The following is a 19,113-nucleotide window of genomic DNA, read 5'->3' as shown; positions in this document are numbered from 1 at the left end:
TAAACGACTGTTTTTGTAACTCCTGTGTGTTTTTTAACATAAACTTGTGTGTATCTGACAGTTCAAGCGCAGCAAGACATGAAAGAGGGCTTGGTTTAGTACTCATATGCCGTGTGACAGCCGTTTTCAGTGCGCCGTGCTTCGGCTGTGTGCGGTCAGAAAATCGTATATCGTAATTTTAAAGTAATACGGTTTAAAACGCATGATTTCAGCACAATAGACATGATAATCAAAACCAAACAGATGTTTTGTATCTAGTATCTGAGCTACAAGCTGTTAAGGCACAGTGCTATTTTGAAAAAAGGGGTGAGGAGCAGTAGCTCATTTACATTTAAAGAGCCATGCATGAAAACTGCATGTTTCTTCTTCCACTCAAAATAGGCATTTTCAAAAATGATATAATTAATGATCTGTGGGGTGTTTTGAGCTGCAACTTCACAGGCACATTCTGAGCACACCTGAGGCTTATATTATGCCCAGATGCAGACAGTAGTGAAGTATTTTCACTTTATTCAAGTAAATAAAAAAAAATAAAAAACTTTTCTTTACTACATTCCAAAACATAATGTCATACTTTTACTGCACTACATTTCAGAAATAAAAGCTGGTGTTTGTTTTACCTTTAATACTTAAGAATATAAAAAATATAGTACTTTCTTGTACTCAAGTAAATCTTTGAATTGCTTTACTTTACTTGAGTAAAAGTAAAAAAGTAATACATTTCTAATTAAGTGTTAAATGATATGTAATATGAGACATAGTGCAGTAAAAAGTTGAATATTATGCTTTGAGAATTTGTGAAGTAAAACACTCTGATAAAGTACAGACACTTGAAAAGTACTTTTACAGCAGAGTAAAAATACTTTTCTACTGTCCGCCTCGATTATATCTGGTAAAAAAGGGCCATAATATGTCTGCTTTAAATGTGTTTAATGACATCTTTTTATTAAATAGCATATTATTAATGAAGGCCAGTATCACTGACACCAATACTGCTACTGCTGTCACTATTAAATGCATTTTCACTCAATTTTAGACATTAATTATAGCCATTTAACATTATAGTATAAATTTAAAAGCCTTTTTAATGGACTCCGTCCTAAGTGGGCAGAATTTATAGTTTGTGACAATTTTTTTTACACAAACTATTGTTGAATATAGGTTAATCTTTATTCAGCCTACAAAGTTAATCAGCAAAGAGCAGCAACTTTTGTTGTTTTATTTTCATCAGCGCAGACTGTTTTTCAGCTAATTTGTTTTCAGCTGAACAAAAAGACATGAACATCTCTGATGACACAGGTGTAAGTAAATTATCAGGATTTTTTTTTTTTATTCTAGATGTAAACTAATCCTTTAAGCTCTCTTATCATCATATCATTTGATATAGACTATATCACAGTCTACTGTAATGCTAGCCAGAAGATGCCAGGAAAAATGGGTGCTGCATTTAATGTGTTAAACATTAACAAAACTCTAACAATACTTGTCTCTCCTGTCTAAAAAAAATGTTTGCCGCCTTCCTGCGAAAGTCCGCCAACCTTTGTTCTAAATAGTTGACTATAAAATGGCAGCAGTGGCGATGTTGTAACATAACTGAGCAGAGGCCAAACTGGAATTGCTGGAATAAGATAAACCAACATAGAGATAAAGATCAGATTTATCTTTTCAATCAGTAATCTGTCCTGGAAATGACTTATCACATGTTACGTAATAAGTTTACGTTTGAAGAAACCCAGTTTCATAAATGAGACATAGTGGCCTCTAATGCCTCTGTTAAGTATATGTGTTTTGCCTTGCGCAGATGAAGAGGGAGTTCGGTATGTTCCTACCCGAGTTCGGCCGCCGATCACTCTACTGCGCCACTACCGCAACCCCTGGAAGGCGGCATACCATCACTTTCAGAGATACAGCGACATCCGTGTCAAGGGTTTGTTTAGGCTCATTATATAGTATCTTATTGTCCATTTTGCATTAATACAATTATATAGTCCTTCATCATGTATTAATACCAGCTTGTGTTATCAAATCAGAGGACAAGAAGGGCACCCTGCAGGATGTGGCCAATCAGAAAGGTGTGGTGTGCAGAGCCCAGGGCTGGAAAATGCATCTCTGCGCAGCTCAGCTTATGCAGCTGGTGAGATTTTCTGTTTAATTCATTACCAAACAGTGTTGATGTGAAGCTTATAAAATATTAAAACAAACGGATGCCTTTTTGAGGTGCAAGTTAAAGGAGGAGATTAAATGAAGAAAAACTATACTCTACAATGTTAAGCTTATGTCAAAATGATGGTGTTTTGTCAATTATCTGCAGACAAATCTGGAACGTGATGTTTACAGTCGTCTGACGACTCTCCAGGAAGGCCTCATCCCGAAGAAAAAGGCCGGAGCCAATGATGATCTTCACCGTATAAATGAGCTCATACAGGTGAGAGCAGCTGACCACTTTTACCCACCCTTGATCACTTTAATATGGGTTTCATGAGTTTTTTTTGTGCGATGCTCACTTAAATTTAATCTTTAAAACACCGTTACATTTATGAAAATTACCCCTTCATTTACTCACCTCTTTTAGACAAATGCAATCAGAGTTATATATAAAAAAAAAATGTCCAGGCTCTTCGAAGCTATAATGGCAGAGAATGAGTGTTGTTATTCAATAGTCCAATAGAAGTCCAATAAACTGCATACATCCTTCATAAAAAGTAATCCACACAGCTTTGGGGGGTTAATAAAGGCTTTTAAAATGAATGCATTTATGTGAGAAAATGATTCATATTTAAAACTTTATAAACCGTAATCTCTAGCTTCCACTAACTGTCCTACGTGCATTTTCAAGTGAAGTTCCAGCGGATGACGTTGGATTTAGGTATAGCGTAAGCTCAGGTGAAAAGTGACAAATGCGGAAGCACAGAGGAGAGGGCAAACAAAACACCAGTAACAAATTAGAAGTACGAAATTTGGATTTGTAAAGAAAATGTCGGAGGATTTCAATATAAGCCAAGAGGAGACTGGTTTTCCTTTGCTGTAAACAAAACTTGCTTCTCACAAGACTAGCATATTCTGAGTAGAGGTTATGCTTACCTAGGATGGTTTGAGGGTAAATGGGTGAACTGTCCCTTTAATTCAATTATTTAATAATAATGATTTCATGTAATAACGCTGTTAAGTGTAATCTTTAACAGATCTCAAAATAAATATCTATTTTTCATACTGTACATTATAATGTTGTGATGTTGAAAATGTACTTTTTGTTTTATTTTTTATATTTATTTAGACAATACTTTTAATATCAGCCATTTATTGGTAATCATTTTTATTATCCTTTCATCCTTACTACAAATATACAGTTGAGCTCAAACGTTTACATACACCTTGCAGAATCTGCTAAATTTGAATTATTTTACCTTTTTTTTTTATCTAGTACTGACCTGAATAAGATATTTCACTTAAAAGCTGCTTGAATATAGTCCACAAGAGAAAATAATAGTTGAATTTATTAAAATGACCCCGTTCAAAAGTTTACACACGTTTGATTTTTAATACTATGTTGTTACCAGCTGTGTTTTTTTTGTTTTTGTTTTTTTGTTTAGTGATAGTTATTCACAGGTCCCTTGTTTATCCTGAACAGTTAAACTGTCCGCCGTTCTACAAAAAATCCTTCAGGTCCCACAAATTCTTTGGTTTTTGAGCATTTTTGTGTGTTTGAACCCTTTCCAACAATGACTGTATGATTTTGAGATCCATCTTTTCACACTGAGGACAACTGAGGGACTCGTATGCAACTATTACAGAAGGTTCAACCACTTACTTATGCTCCAGAAGGAAAAAGCCAGGGGTGAAAATTTCTTGAATTTGAAGATAAATTTAACTTATTTTGTCTTCTGGGAAACGTATGTGTCTTCTGTAGCTTCTGAAGGGCAGTACAAAATAAAAAAAAAAAGAGAGAGATTTAGGCAAAATAAATAAAAAATATAAATTCAAAAGTTACGTTTAGTGTTTAAACCTTCTGTAATAGTTGCATATGAGTCTCTCATTTGTCCTCAGTGTGAAAAGATGGATCTCAAAATCATACAGTCATTATTGGAAATGGTTCAAACAGACAAAAATGCTGAAAAACCAAACAATTTATGGGACATGAAGGATTTTTCTGAAGAACAGCAGGCAGTTTAACTGTTAAGGGCAAACAAGAGACTGATGAACAGATATCACTAAACAAAAGAAAACTTCTGAACGGGGTAATTTTTATAAATTGAACAATTATCTTCTCTTGTGGACTAAATGTAAACATCTTTTATGTGAAATATCTTATGTGAAACATGCTCTTTGTATGATCCCTCTTATTTTGGTAAAATAATTAACATTTTGCAGATTCTTTGCTGAATAGAAAGATTAAAACTTAATTTCTATTAAAAAAAGGAATCTTCTGTAACATTCTAAATGTTTAACTATCACTTGATCGATTTATTGTGTTCCTGCTGAATAAAAAAAATATATTTTATTAAAAAAAAACATGTAAATGGTACTTACACAATTGATGTTAATCACAAATTTCACTGCATAGGGCAACATGCAGCGCTGCAAGCTGGTGATGGACCAGATCACAGAAGCCCGTGACTCCATGCTGAAGGTCCTGGATCACAAGGAGCGTGTCATGAAGCTGCTCAACAAGAACAGCAGCACAAAGAAGCTCAATAAGCTGAAGCGTAAGGACAGAGCGTGAGAGACACTGACCAGATATGGGACAGAGTTCAGCACGACCACGGACCCTCCTGCACCATGACCCCTAGCATGCAGGCACACTGCCCTGCCTCACTCTATCTCTACCAGAAGACAGTCCTGATGTCTTCATCTGGCAAGCCCTTCCTTTCTCAGAAGCTGTAGGGAACAACAAAGTTAAATTAACCACAACATGCAACTTTAACTGTATCTTCACTGAAATGTGATCGTCTAAGTGTTTCATTTCAATCAAGATGTCTTAAGTCCCAAAGAGGTTACTTGAGAGTAGTTGTTGGATTTTGAAGATTCCATTTTATTCCAAGTTATTCATAATCATCCATGGATGAACCACAGATCTCAGTAAAAGCAATGCTGTACATCTTCAAGTCTATAGATTATATTCACCACTTTTTCATTTGGGTGCCTTGAATGATGACCTGGTATTATCAGTCTGCACTGTATCAAACACCAAATGGCAGTATTACGTAATGGCCGTTCTTCATACGGAAAGGTTTCCATTTTGTATTGTAGCATTCGAAACAATAAGAATTGAGAAGCCATAACAACACCATCCTCTCTGTCCTGGTTGAAAAAAGACTGAAGTATTTTACCACATGTTTATTGTGGGAAATGTTAAAGGTGCTTTGGTGAAATGGAGTATTGTGCCTTTCCGTGTGCCTCACATGACATGGGTTTGGTTTGATGGAATCAGTTCTTCTGTGAAGGTTTAACAGAGTCTGAATGTCTGCATCATTTTACTTTCTCACATCACTGCCTGTAGATTTGTGAGGAATGTTTATGTATCATCAGTCTTGCAAGCGCTGCTCCAGCTATGTCTGGATTGGCTCTTTAAACAGAGGTTTTCCTTCAAGCATTAAAGGTGCTGAGAATCATGTTCAGATATGACAGGTCAATCAGAATTTAGAGAAGAGATTTGATTGTGCATAAGCACACAGTTGTGTATCTAAGTTAAACCTAAGTATATATAAAAAATAAGCCCTCTTTCATTTTTTTTTTTTTTCTTTGGAAATGAACAATATAATGTTTATTTTTCCAGGTAAGTTGCTTGAAGCAGTGTCATTTGTGGCTAAGATAAAGCAATGTATTCTGTTTGATCACTCAGTTTCATTTTGAAATGACATTTCATGTTGCACTCTGCTGCTGAAGTAAAAACACTTTGTACATGAATCTCTGACTGTTTGTTTGTTTTTATATATAAAACAAGTTACATATTCAATTATGCATATATAGTATAATTTTATTTTATTCAAACACTGATACTGCCCTGAATAAGATATTTCACAAAAGTATTTCACATATAGTCGACAAGAGAAAATTATAGCTGAATTTATAAAAAAATGACTCTGTCCAAAAGTTAACATACACTTGATTCTTAATACTGTGTTTTTACCTGAATGATCCACAGCTGTTTTTGTTTGTTTGTTTGTTTGGTTATAGTTGTTCATGAGTCCCTTGTTGGTCCTGAACAGTTAAACTGCCTGCTGTTCTTCAGAAAAATCCTTCAGGTCCCATAAATTCTTTGGTTTTTCAGCTTTTTTATGTGTTTAAACCTTTTCCAACTATGACTGGAAGCACCTAAGGGACTCATATGCAAATATTACACAGGGTTTAAATGCTCACTGATGCTTCAGAAGGAAACACGATGCATTAAGTGCCATTTGAATTTGAAAATCAGGGTAAATGCAACTTATTTTATCTTCTGGGAAACATAGAAGTATCTTCTGTAGTTTCTGAAGGGCAGCACTAAATGGAAAAAAAAAAGGTATTTAGGCAAAATAAGAAAAATATACACGTCATTCTGTTGAAAAGGTTACACACCTGGCTCTTAATGCATCGTCTTCTGAAGCATCAGAGAGCATTCGAACCTTCTGTAATATGAGTCCCTCAGTTGTCCTCAGTGTGAAAAGATGGATCTCAAAATCATACAGTCATTGTTGGACAGGGTTCAAACAAACAAAAACAACACAGTATTAAGAATCAAGTGTATGTAAACTTTTGAATGGGGTAATTTTTTATAAATTCAACTATTATTTTCTCTTGTAGACTATGTAAATGTCTTTTATGTGAAATATTTTATTCAGGTCGATACTAACTTTTTGGAAAAAAATAATTCCCATTTTGCAAGGTATGTTAACTTTTGACCTCAGCTGTATGTGTGTGTGTGGTGTACACCTACATTTATATATTTAAGAAATACATGTAATATATTTATATATAATATAAATAATATATAAATATATACATATGTGTAAATATTTCATGTGTATGTTTTATATATACATAGAAATATACACAGCGTATGCACATATGTAAATGTGTGTGATTAATCACGATTAATTTATTTGACAGCACGAATAATAATAGTTTTATTCAACAAAGACACATTAAATTAATCAAAAGAAGAGTTAAAATATATGTGGTAAAAAAATATTCAACCTTGATAAAAAAAAATTCAATCTTTTTACATCGAGTCTACTTGTTTATATACATAACATGGTAGAGTTGGGTATAAAATATGGACTTCTCAAGTTGAATCGATTCTCATTTTTACCTAAGGATATCGATTTTTAAAGCCCAAGACTCGATTAATCTAGCCTGTTTTTATTTAATGAAGCACCTCTTATTCGATGTCAATAAGCTTTGTTCTTTGTTACTTTTAATATGAAACAAGGTCTCAAATTGCACATTCTGCCAAATTTACTACAAAACTCAAGAAATATAGCAATACGTTACCGTTTTGGCGCTGTTTAAGTGGAGTGACAGATCGCAGTGGCGAAGCGAACTTGAACTGATCATCTCCTCTGCTTTAATACCAGTTTCAGGACGAAATAAACATGGATAAACATTCTAAGGTAAGTTAAAAGAAAGAGTAAAACTGTATCTTCTCTCGTGTAATCGCTCAATCAGTGTTTCAACCGCGGAAAGATGTCAATGTAACAGTTTGCAAACAATATGTCACATAAAGGCACATTTACCAATATATAGGCTATTTGGTGACCATAAACTCATAGAGGAGAGCATTTCGCTCATTAGCCTATATGCTCCATGTAACATATTCATTATAATTTTTACCCAATTCCTCAATATTTAGACTACTTTATGTTTGAATATATCAGTCACGTTTGTATGACAGCCACAATTTAAATGTTTACATTTCAAAAACCGAATTGCAGTAGAACTATAATTATATACTTGTAACTTCTTTATTATAAAACTTAACTGAGCGTAATTCAAGTATTTATATACAAATTAATTCATTTTAACCCCTAATATTATGTGTACCAGCTGAATCTTATGTATATTTTACAGCATTAGTTGAGAGAATTTTTTTCCTTGAGAAAATTTGCCATGTACTGGGCAAAATAATCAACAATCGAAATCAGAATCGAATCGAATCATGAAATCTGTGCCAATACCCAGCCTTTTAACCTAAAAACTGTTATTAAATGAGCAATAAAGCAATTAATCTTTCATGAGGTTACTTTGGAAATCATTTTGTTTAGTTTATGATTTACTGAATGGCCAAAACATTAAGGGAAGTCAATTTTATCTTACAAAATTGTAATTTAAAATAGCTTTTTAATTTAATATGTTAAAATGTAATTTATTCCTGTGATGGCAAAGCTGCATTTTCAGCAGCCAATACTCCAGTCTAATTTGCTAAACTTAGTGACCTCAAACTTTTTAAAGATAATCTATGTAGTTTAAATACATGCTTTTTAATTCTGTAAATTAAACAAGTGGGTTTTTAGGTTTAGTATTTTATTTTATTTTATTATTTTTTTTTTTTTGAAAAACTGAAAATAAGTGCTGTTTATTGTGTTTTCACTTTTCTGACCTTATAGACATATCTTTTGTGCATAATGAAGCCATTGTCCAAACTAATGTCTGGTTGTCTTGTGGCTATATTTTACAGTATTAGTTGAGGGATTTTTTTTCCTTGAAAAAAATTTGCCATGCACTGTGCAAAATGATTGAAATTAAATCGAACTGAAATCGGAATCAAATTGAGAAATTTGTGTCGAGTCCCAGCCCTATAAATTAGAGAACAGTTATTTAAAATTGTACGAATATTTCATGATATTACTGTTTTTGCTGTATTTTTGATTAAAAAAAATGAATAAGAGACTTTTAGAAACATTTTAAACTTTTAATGATATCAGCTGGCATGAGCTATAAAGTTTCATGAGGTTACTTTGGAGATCATTTTGTTTAGTTTATGATTTACTGAATGCCCAAAACGTTAAGGGAAGTCAATTTTATTTTCTCAAAACTGTAAAATATTATTGCGATTTAAAATAACTTTAACTTTAAAATAGCTCTATTTGAATATGTTAAAATGCTATTTACTCATGCGATGACAAAGCTGATTTTTCAGCAGCCATTACTACAACTTACTGACCCCAATTTTTTCAAAGATAGTTCATGTAGTTTAAATACACGTTATTTAATTCATTTAAGAAAGCTGGTCTTTAGGTTTAGCGTTTTTTCGGAAAAACTGAAAATGAATGCTGTTTATTGTGTTTTCCCCTTTCAGACAAATACAGACATGTTTTATTTGCATAATGAAGCCACTGTCTAAATCAAGATCCTTGTCTGCTTGTCTTAGGGCTGGAATAGAATGTGTTTAGATAAGTAAAAGTTATCAGTTTATAGGGTGTGACTAATGTTTGGAGTTTCTGAGAGCTTCAATAATTGTTCCCACCTGTCTTGAGTAATTTATTGTTTGGTAGAGTCAACCAGTTGGTTTGGTTTCAGCCTTATCTCCATTGAAATTCATAACACAGCACAACGCTTCACGTCCTTATTCCTTAAACATAATCATTAATTATGCTTATCTAAGTAGGAGCTGCAGTAGTGTAAAATAAAATAATGATGCAGTGGTATTGACCTTAAAACCTTTGAAACCTATTGGCTGCCTCTATATGTTGTCATTATCACTGCGTGCAGTATCTTCGTCATTTCTGAAAAGCACTGCTTGTGTGACGCCCAAGCATTTCCAGTATCTGTACACCGAGACTATGTGAATGAATGTATCTTCTAGAATCTCACAGTTTTACTGCTTAACAGCCGCTCTGACTCAAATAATAAAGGTGTCCTCTGGTACCATCTTCTTCTTGCGTGAAAAGTCCAAAAGGCAAATGTCATGTGTACTTAATGGATAGGGGATTATTTTGTATGGTTTTTTTTTTTGATAAGATGCACAGAATTTCAGATTTCTCATGTCTCAAGCCACTAAGACACTCTTGATTTTGAAGTCCCTGTTTATCTCATGATTTGTTTCTGAGTTTGTTTGCAATTCAGCTCTTTGGAAACCTACAGATTCAAGCTGTCGGACTGCTAATGACGTCACTTCAAAGCCCACGGTGGTTAATGGTGCTAATCAGCCCATGATGGAGCAAAGTCTAAGCCATAAAGAGATGAACACCAGGGACACTTCCTTGTTGCTGTCACACAAGCAAGTGGAAAAACTACGTTTGGACACGTATGTTGTTAATTTCACCTTGGAATTAGGTAGCAAGGGTGTGTTGCCCACAGTTAGCGAAAAAAGAGTCATTCATAAGTCAGTTTTCAGCTAAACATGCTTCAGTGATGGTTACATCTCCAAGTGGCTTATGTATTTATTTAATTGTCTTTTGGGGGTTTTAATTTCAATTAGATGCTTGTGGTACAAAAAGGATCGTCCAAATGGTGATCTTAAAAAAGGTCTGTATTCATTTTATTCGTTTGTTTATTTGTCATTTGTTTTTGTTGAACGTGAAATTGTGATATTTGAGTTGGTTTTAAAATGAAGTTAATGTGAATCTAGGGGGAGCACTTCTGGATTGACTCCAGTATTGGGGTCCCTATTGGAGGATATGTGAAGGCCTCAGGCAGTGGACAGTGTTGCCTCATTGATGATGAAGGGAAGGTAAAAACTATGACTCGGCAATGACTTACACAGTATAGGAAAGACCGGCACTAACTGTCACAAGGGCTTTTATTTGTAAGGTTTTGAGTCTAACATCCAGTTACTCAAAATGTGTTTTCTCTAGCTGCATACAGTAGTTCAAAATCATCTTGTATTTTTATTTTTGAGATTTCTGTCCTTCAGACTGAATTTTCACTAATCATATATTTCGTTGTTGGGCATATAAAACTAAGGCTAAAACCAAGTGCCAGATGAAGTAAACTTTTACTTGTGTTTTAGCATTTTCTAAATTAATTTTATCTATGCTGATTTTTTTCATTCTACGTTGAACACGTTTTTTCGCACTGCCAATTGTAAAAAGGGGAATGTCGAGTAGTGGAGATGTTTGTTCTGGATTTGACTGGATTTTTAGATTTTTACTAATTGTTTAATTTATTTGTGATGCTAAATGTGCAATATAAACAAATCATTATCAGTGTGTTCAGAATGTTTAAATAATGCAATATTCTTTTTTTTAACAGAAAAAACCTATAGGGCATTTATTGGCAATTTCCATTGTGGCAACACCCTTTTTTGCCAAGGCCTTAAAGGGATAGTTCACCCACAAATGAAAATTCTGTCATTAAATACTCACCCTTGTGTTGTTCCAAAACTGTAAGACCTTAGATCATCTTCGAAACACAAATTAAGAATTTTTGATGATATCTGAGAGCTTTCTGACCCTGAATTCACAGCAGTGCAACTACCACATTCAAAGCAGTAAGGACATCGATAAAATAGTCCATGTGACATCAGTGGTTCAACTGTACTTTTATGAAGCTATGAGAATAATTTGCAAAAAACAAAAGTGATGACTTTATTCAACAATTTATTCTCTTCCACGTCAGTCTTTAACTTTCTTACAAGCAGAAGAAGACGCATCTTGTACATTAAACAGTCTTCGTAAACATGTCTGAAGATTTCGACTGAAAGGATGACTTGCAATTTTTTGCCCAGCCTTATTTATTTGAACCAGAATATACAGACAATTAACTAAGAAAGATGGACATTCTGCGTCAGAACACCGGCTCCTGTGTCAGCAGCACCACAATACTTTCGTTAACGCACATCGAAGACTGACACAGAAAAGTAGTTTTTTAATAAAGTTGTTATTGCAATTTAAAATACCAGTTTTCTATTTAAATGGACTTTAAAATATAATTTATACCTGTGATGCGAAGCTGAATTTTTAGCATCATTACTCCAGTCTTCAGTGTCTTAGAACCTTCTAAATTTAAATCAGTTTTTGATTTTTGTTTGAACCTATGATACTTTTTCAGATTCTTTCATGAATGAAAAGTTAAAAAAGGACAGCATTTATTTAAAATAACAATATACACTACAGTTGAACATTTTCCCTTTCTTTTTTAAAAAAGAAATAATACTTTTATCCAGCAAGGATGTGCTAAATTGATCAAAAGTGATAGACTTAATTAATAAATTAATAAATAGACAAAAGTAAAGACTTATATTGTTAGAAAGGATTTCTATTTTGCATAAATTATGTTCTTTTTCTAACTTTTTATTAGGGATGTCCTGATCAGGTTTTTTTGCCCTCGAGTCCGAGTCCGAATCATTTGATTTCGAGTATCTGCCAATACCGAGTCCCGATCCGATACTTCTATAATACATAAAAAATAAGGAACATCCTGGATCTTCTTTATTCTTTTTTTTATTTAATTCACCTTATTTTAACATTCAACAACTCTGTTAACAAACAGAGCACTTCTGTGAGGTAGCTTGAACAATCAAGTAATAAATTACATCAATTCTTCACTTCTGGACATTAGTGCAACAGTAAATATAAAAAAGTCTAATATTAAAAACAAATAGCACCTCAACTTAAAATACCCGGCAGGCATGTAAACAAATAAAAAAAATAAAAGTGCCACAGTGTTTGCTGTGTTTCTGTTTGGAGTCAAGAGGTCTAACTCTGTGCCACCGCATAACTATAGATGTGTTAAAAATTAATGAGAATATCAGGGCTTGCAAAATTTCAAAATCTCCGGTAGGTACTCTTCAGATTTTGGTAGCCCGAAAATTAATTTAACTAGCCCAAATAAAAAAAAGACTTTTTTTTTTTTAAATATAGAAAATCAGATAGGAGTCTAAACTTAATCAAAAATGTTTTCAATACACAAATATAAACAAATATCAAGGAAGGAATTTTATTTCACTATTTGGTGTATCTGCAGAATTTTTAAATATCAATTTAAAGCAATTTATAAATCGAGTATATCATTTATAATATTTATTTAAAACATAAATATTACTGTCTTAATTGTTTAGTATTTTAGAAGGCACATTATCTTCCTTCACATTTACAACTCTATGTGTTTGCTGCATAAAAACATAGGTCGATAATTGCAATCATTTGACCATAAACAGCTGAAAAAAATGTGGAAATAAAAATTAATTCTCTGTCATGAGGGGGCACTTTAGGAGCGCTGAAATACTACGGTTTCCATAGTAACGGCTGTATACAAAGCAGCATTAACGCTGTTTTATCAGACGTGAAATGAAAATGCCAACGACACGTTTCTGAGGACAGACCTTTCCCTTCAGATATATTTAAAGACATCCGTGCTGCGTTTTGACTTTGAAACGTGCAGCGTGCATATTTATTCAATGACATCATTGCCTTTTGAAGTTTAATCCAGCCCTATCGCCATTCTCGTCTTTCCGTCCCCAAATGTAAGACCTCCTAAATTATAATTGAGACATTTATTATACTATTTAACATATTTAAAACTTTTTATGGCCTTAAATTTGATACAACTAAATTGAGGAGTTTAAGGACCTGCAGGAGCCCTCTACTTTACGATAGCCCGTCGGGCAGGCCGGTGAAACATTTTGGTAGCCCGACTGGAAAATACAATAGCCCCGGGACCGAGTCCTCATCGGGAGATAACCGTCCGATTCCGATCGAGTCTGAAACCATGTGATCGGGCCCGATTTCCGATCACGTGATCGGATCGGGACATCCTTACTTTTTATTCATTTGAAAAATCCTGAAAAAAAAATTATCACAGGTTTCAAAAAATATGATGCATAAAACTGTTTCCAACATTGATAATAAATCAGCATATTAGTGTGAGTTCTAAAAGATCATGTGACACTGAAGACTGCAGTAATGATGCTAAAAAAATCAGCTCTGCATCACAGGAATAAATTACATTTTAAAATACATTAAAATAGAACATTTTATTTTAATCATTTTAAATTGCAGTAATATTTCACAATATTAATGTTTTTTCTGTATTTTGGAAATAAATGCAGCCTGGATGAGCATAAGAGACCTCTTTAAAAAAAAATTGAACAATCTTACTGATCCTTAACTTTCAAACGGTAGTGTCTATATGGAAAACACTTTACAAAAATTCACTGTAAAGTAAAAATGTGACATCTAGCCCTGCTCTCTCCTAAGAATCTACAGTGATGGAACATTACATCCTAACACATTCGTTATTCTAGTGTTTCTAACGAATTTACACTTGTGTAGTCAGATGATTCTCATGTATTGTAATGGTTTTTTCAGGAGCACTATATTCCAGAGGGGGAGAGGGACAGTCTTAAGCCTATGCACCCCACATCAGTGGAGGGTGTGGATGACATGATCCGACTGGGGGACCTCAGCGAAGCTGGATTACTCAGAAACCTGCTGGTGCGCCACAAACATGGCAAGATTTATGTGAGTTTATTCAGCTTACTATATAAAATGCATTGGTTTGTGGATTTGTAGTCATCCTCGGTAGTCATCAGATTAAACATAATGCTTTTCCTAATTAGTATTTGAGTTGTTTTTAATAATGATATTAACTGGAAGACTAAACATTACCCTTACTCTGTAACACTTTACAAAAATGGTACATGAATTATTGAGTACTGATACCTGAATTAAAACTTACTCAACATGATCTCATGATTTTCAGATAAAGTAGAGTAAAGAGTGCATCTCTAGGAAAACTGTAAGGTCATTGTGCTCTCTGCTCTAGGGAAAAGAAAAGTTAAGCATGAGCTTGGTTCTCTTTCAGATTAAAAAGCCATTATTATTAGATGGCTACATCTAAAATATCTAAAAACTCTGTAATGTGTTTAAGAGAGTAACACAGCAAACTCAGCACAGGTGATAGCAGTCTCATACATTGAGTCATCTGATAAGTTGACAATTGTCATGTGACCAGCATCTCTCTATAGCGTTGAACATTCATAAAAACAGCAAATTTCCATTCTACCACTTCAAAAAAAAAAAAAAAAATACTTTTATGCATTCATTTAAAATGCTGTGCCATAGGATATTCTTAATTTCCCTTCCTAATGGGACATTTGTGTTCAGCCATTCTAACTAATGCATTATTAAAATCCCAAGTTGTGTTTTTTACCATTAGTTAATGCACTGAACATGAACAAACAATCAACGACTGTATATTAACTAACATTAACAAAGATTAATAAATAGTGTAATAATTGTATTGTTCATTGTTCATTCGTGTTAATACATTAACTTAATTAACAAATGACACCGTCCTGTAAAGTGTTACCATGGCAACGCATAAATACAGTGATGAGATTGTAAAGCAGCCCTTAGGTTTATCTCCATTTTAATCTAATAAATGATAACTACTTCTTGACTACTTAGTTAATAATTAATGACATGTCTGGAAGGAGGTTACATACAGTAACTACTTGTATTTTTATTATCTCAATGTATATGTGACCCTGGACCACAAAACCAGTCTTAAGTAGCACAGGTTTATTTGTAGCAATAGCCAAAAATACATTGTATGGGTCAAAATTATAGATTTTTCTTTTATGCCAAAAATCATTAGGAAATTAAGTAAAGATCATGTTGCATGAAGATTTTTTGTAAAATTCCTCCTATGAATATATCAAAATGTAATTTTTGATTAGTAATATGCATTGTTAACTTAATTTGGACAACTTTAAAAGTGATTTTCTCAGTATTTTGATTTTTTTGCACCCTCAGATTCCAGATTTTCAAATAGATGTATCTCGACCAAATATTGTCCTATCCTAACAAACCATATATCAATAGAAAGCTTATTTATTGAGCTTTCAAATGATGTATACATCTCAGTTTTGTAAAATTTAACCTTATGACTGGTTTTGTGGTCCAGGGTCACATTTATTCAGCTTTTCAGAAGATTGCCACAATTTGCAACAATTTGAGTGAAAAGGTTAATTGAAATATTGAAATATAGGTGAATGAATTGCGTAGTGTTTTAGTAGACTATCCACCTTATTTTTCGTGAGTGAGCAGGTTTGGCCATTTCTTAGTTTAATGTGTCTGGCTTTCGGTGTTATCCGCTTATAGCTGTTTTAAGCTGTACAAAACAGCTCGTTTTGCTGCTTGATATTGCAAATTAGTGTGTCTTACTATATTATTTTAATGTAGTATCTTAATTATGAACACAATGCTTTGTAGTGCAAACAGTTTTACCGTTTACTGCACTTCGTTATTCTTCTTGTTATTTCCCTACAATGGCTTATGGAACCCGAAGTCTAACACATTTCCAAAAAAACAACAACTTACTTCCGCATTCAAAAACAATGTGGATAGTGCTTTTTTGCCTTAATGACAGCAACACGAACAGCTTTGTGTAATACATGATGATCATGTTTTCTAGAAAGATTTGAAATGATCCAAAGTGTGGTGTGAGATCTAAAGAAAAACATTTAACCATTTGCCCAAAGAGTCACATGATCAGTCTCATATATTTACTTGGTTTGATTAGTAACAATATTGCAGAATCTAAAATGTTTATTAAAATTTTTTTCTAAATTCAATTTAATCCCAGATTTTTTGATTTTGTCTATGCATGTCTCATCTGTTTGGATCGCTCTGTATATAAGCTATGTGATAAATGTAGTTTTCTCTATGTGTGCTGTTTAGACCTATATTGGCTCTGTCCTGGTTGCCATGAATCCCTACCAGATGCTGCCCATCTACACGGCGGATCAGGTGGACCAGTATCATGGGCAAAAGCTGGGAGAGCTCCCACCGCACATCTTTGCTATCGCTGACAGCTGTTACTACAACATGTGCCGCAACAATCGCAACCAGTGCTGCATTATCAGGTACATATTTGACCTTTTCTTCTGAATATTGAAAATCTAATCTAATACCGTTGGCTACCATAAGCTATAAATAAAGACATGAAGATGCAGTCAAAGGTCAATCATAAATGCGAAAATGATTGGGTGGTTAGGCGTAGGGGAGAGGGAGGTTATCTGCTGTTATGTCCCCACCAATGTCAAAAGCAAACCTACGCCCTTAACCCTTGCACACACTACGGGGCATCTTCCATTCCAAACTTCAAGAGTGCAAATAAAAACACATTTTATTTATGGACATAACGAGTATAGCAAACTAATGTAAGCTAGAAAACAAAGACAAACTTAAGCGTCAGAAATAATGTTTACCTCTTAGGGCATTTTACACAAAATGTGGCACAGTGAGCTCTGTTCATTTTTAATGAGAGATGCGGTGAACGGCATAAGATTTCTCGTGTGAAACACTACAGTGTGTCAATGATTAATTAAAAGCAATTGAACACGCAATAAATCCAATAAAATAAACCATAAAGCTTGACAAAATAAGTTCCCACTGCCAAAATCACTGCAGTTTTCCGGCTTCCACGTATATATACAAGATGACCCTCGACCGTGATCACAAAAGACATTTTAAAAGCTTCTAATGTCAGATGCAAAAAATTTTCTTACCTCAGTAATAAAGTAATTGTCAGTAATAAAGTCAAAATTGCAAGATAAACTTAAAATTGAACTTAAAATTCTGAGAAATAAATTTGCAATTCTGCACATTTAAATTGTGAGTAATAAAGTCAAAATTGCAAGATATAAAGTAACAATTATACCCACACTTCAAAGATATCCCCCAATAATGAAGTGCAAGGAACTTTCTTGTGAGATGAATAATGGCTTGTGAAGTGAGGCAATTAGAAATGTGATTTGCTGATAATTAACACATTGTGTTGGGCACACTGCTTTTTTGTTTTTAACAAATAGTTAACACAAAATGACACAATATGTGTTAGAAATGAATACATCCTTTTTGAGAGAGATGGTTAGTAATATGTATGAAAGTGGAAGCTGGCCACACAGATGCTGCTCTTGTAAGAAAATGTTTTTGCATAGATTTATGACTGTCTACACATTTAGTCACACATCATAAAATTCGTGAGAGGGCAATGTACAATTAGACGGAAGTTTAGATTGGTCTTATGCCAGAAAAAGTCAGTGTAAACAGCCATCAAACCCAATGTGTAGAATGACTTTGATATCTCACAATTCTGACTTCAGTTTATATCTTGCAATTCTGGCTTTATATCTCGCAATTATGAGTTTATGTCTTACAATTCTGACTTTATTTTTAGAATTGTAAGTTTAGATCTCGCAACTCTGACTTTATAACTTGCAATAATGAATTTATATCTCACAATTCTGACTTTATTACTCACAATTTATATCTCACCATTCAAATGTGCAGAATTTGCAGAATTGCACATTTATTTCTCAGAATTCTAAGTTAATTTCTCGCAATTCTGACTTTATTTCTCAGAACTGTAACTTTATATCTCACAATTCTGGCTTTATTACTCACAATTTATATCTCAATTCAAATGTGCAGATTAGATTAATTGATTAATTAATTAATTAATTAATTAATAATCTAATAATCTAATCTAATAATATAATATAATATAATAAATTGCGAGATATAAAGTTAAAATTCTGCAAAGTCAGAATTGTGACTATAACTCGCAATTACAAGTTTATATCTCACAACTCTGACTTTATTTCTTAGAATTGTAAGTTTATATTTTACAATCCTGACTTTATAATTCACAATTACAAATTTATATCTCACAATTCTGACTTTATTTCTCAGAATTGTAACTTTATATCTCATAATTGTAAGTTTATATCTCACAATTCTGACTTCACTCACAATTATGAATAATATCTCATAATTCTGAATTTATTTCTCAGAATTGTAAGTTTATATCTCGCAATTTATTATATTATATTATATTATTAGATTAGATTATTAGATTATTAGATTTTTCTTTTATGCCAAAAATCATTAGGTTAGTAAGTAAAGACTTTATTTCTCAGAATTGTAAGTTTATATTTTACACTTGACTTTATAATTCACAATTACGAATTTATATCTCACAATTCTGACTTTATTTCTCAGAATTGCAAATTTATTTCTCTGAATTTTACGTTCATATCTTGCAATTCTGACTTTATTTCTCAGAAATGTGACTATAACTCACAATTACAAATTCATATCTCACAATTCTGACTTTATAACTCGCAATTATGAACAATATCTCATAATTCTGACTTTATTTCTCAGAATTCTAAGTTTATATCTCGCA

The 19,113-nt window shown here is 33.2% G+C and overlaps 2 protein-coding genes across 2 annotated transcripts in view; both read left to right on the top strand.

Moving 5' to 3' along the window:
* Positions 1-5,904, top strand: part of sap130b (Sin3A-associated protein b) — a 31,044-nt gene extending 25,140 nt beyond the window's left edge. Inside the window, exons 18-21 of the mRNA XM_073848649.1 lie at positions 1,802-1,927; positions 2,031-2,134; positions 2,312-2,425; positions 4,562-5,904. Coding sequence (XP_073704750.1) covers positions 1,802-1,927; positions 2,031-2,134; positions 2,312-2,425; positions 4,562-4,720 — 503 coding nt within the window. The 3' untranslated portion in view covers positions 4,721-5,904. The remainder of the gene's footprint in view (positions 1-1,801; positions 1,928-2,030; positions 2,135-2,311; positions 2,426-4,561) is intronic.
* A 4,303-nt stretch (positions 5,905-10,207) lies between these two features.
* The window catches only part of myo7bb (myosin VIIBb), a 42,672-nt gene continuing 33,766 nt past the window's right edge, over positions 10,208-19,113 (top strand). The window contains exons 1-4 of the mRNA XM_073849772.1: positions 10,208-10,443; positions 10,547-10,648; positions 14,226-14,378; positions 16,602-16,786. Coding sequence (XP_073705873.1) covers positions 10,426-10,443; positions 10,547-10,648; positions 14,226-14,378; positions 16,602-16,786 — 458 coding nt within the window. The 5' untranslated portion in view covers positions 10,208-10,425. The remainder of the gene's footprint in view (positions 10,444-10,546; positions 10,649-14,225; positions 14,379-16,601; positions 16,787-19,113) is intronic.

The sequence above is a fragment of the Garra rufa genome, chromosome 10 (assembly GCF_049309525.1).
Source record: "Garra rufa chromosome 10, GarRuf1.0, whole genome shotgun sequence".
In the NCBI taxonomy this organism is placed as follows: domain Eukaryota; kingdom Metazoa; phylum Chordata; class Actinopteri; order Cypriniformes; family Cyprinidae; genus Garra; species Garra rufa.
This window is presented reverse-complemented; position numbering and strand designations above follow the sequence as displayed.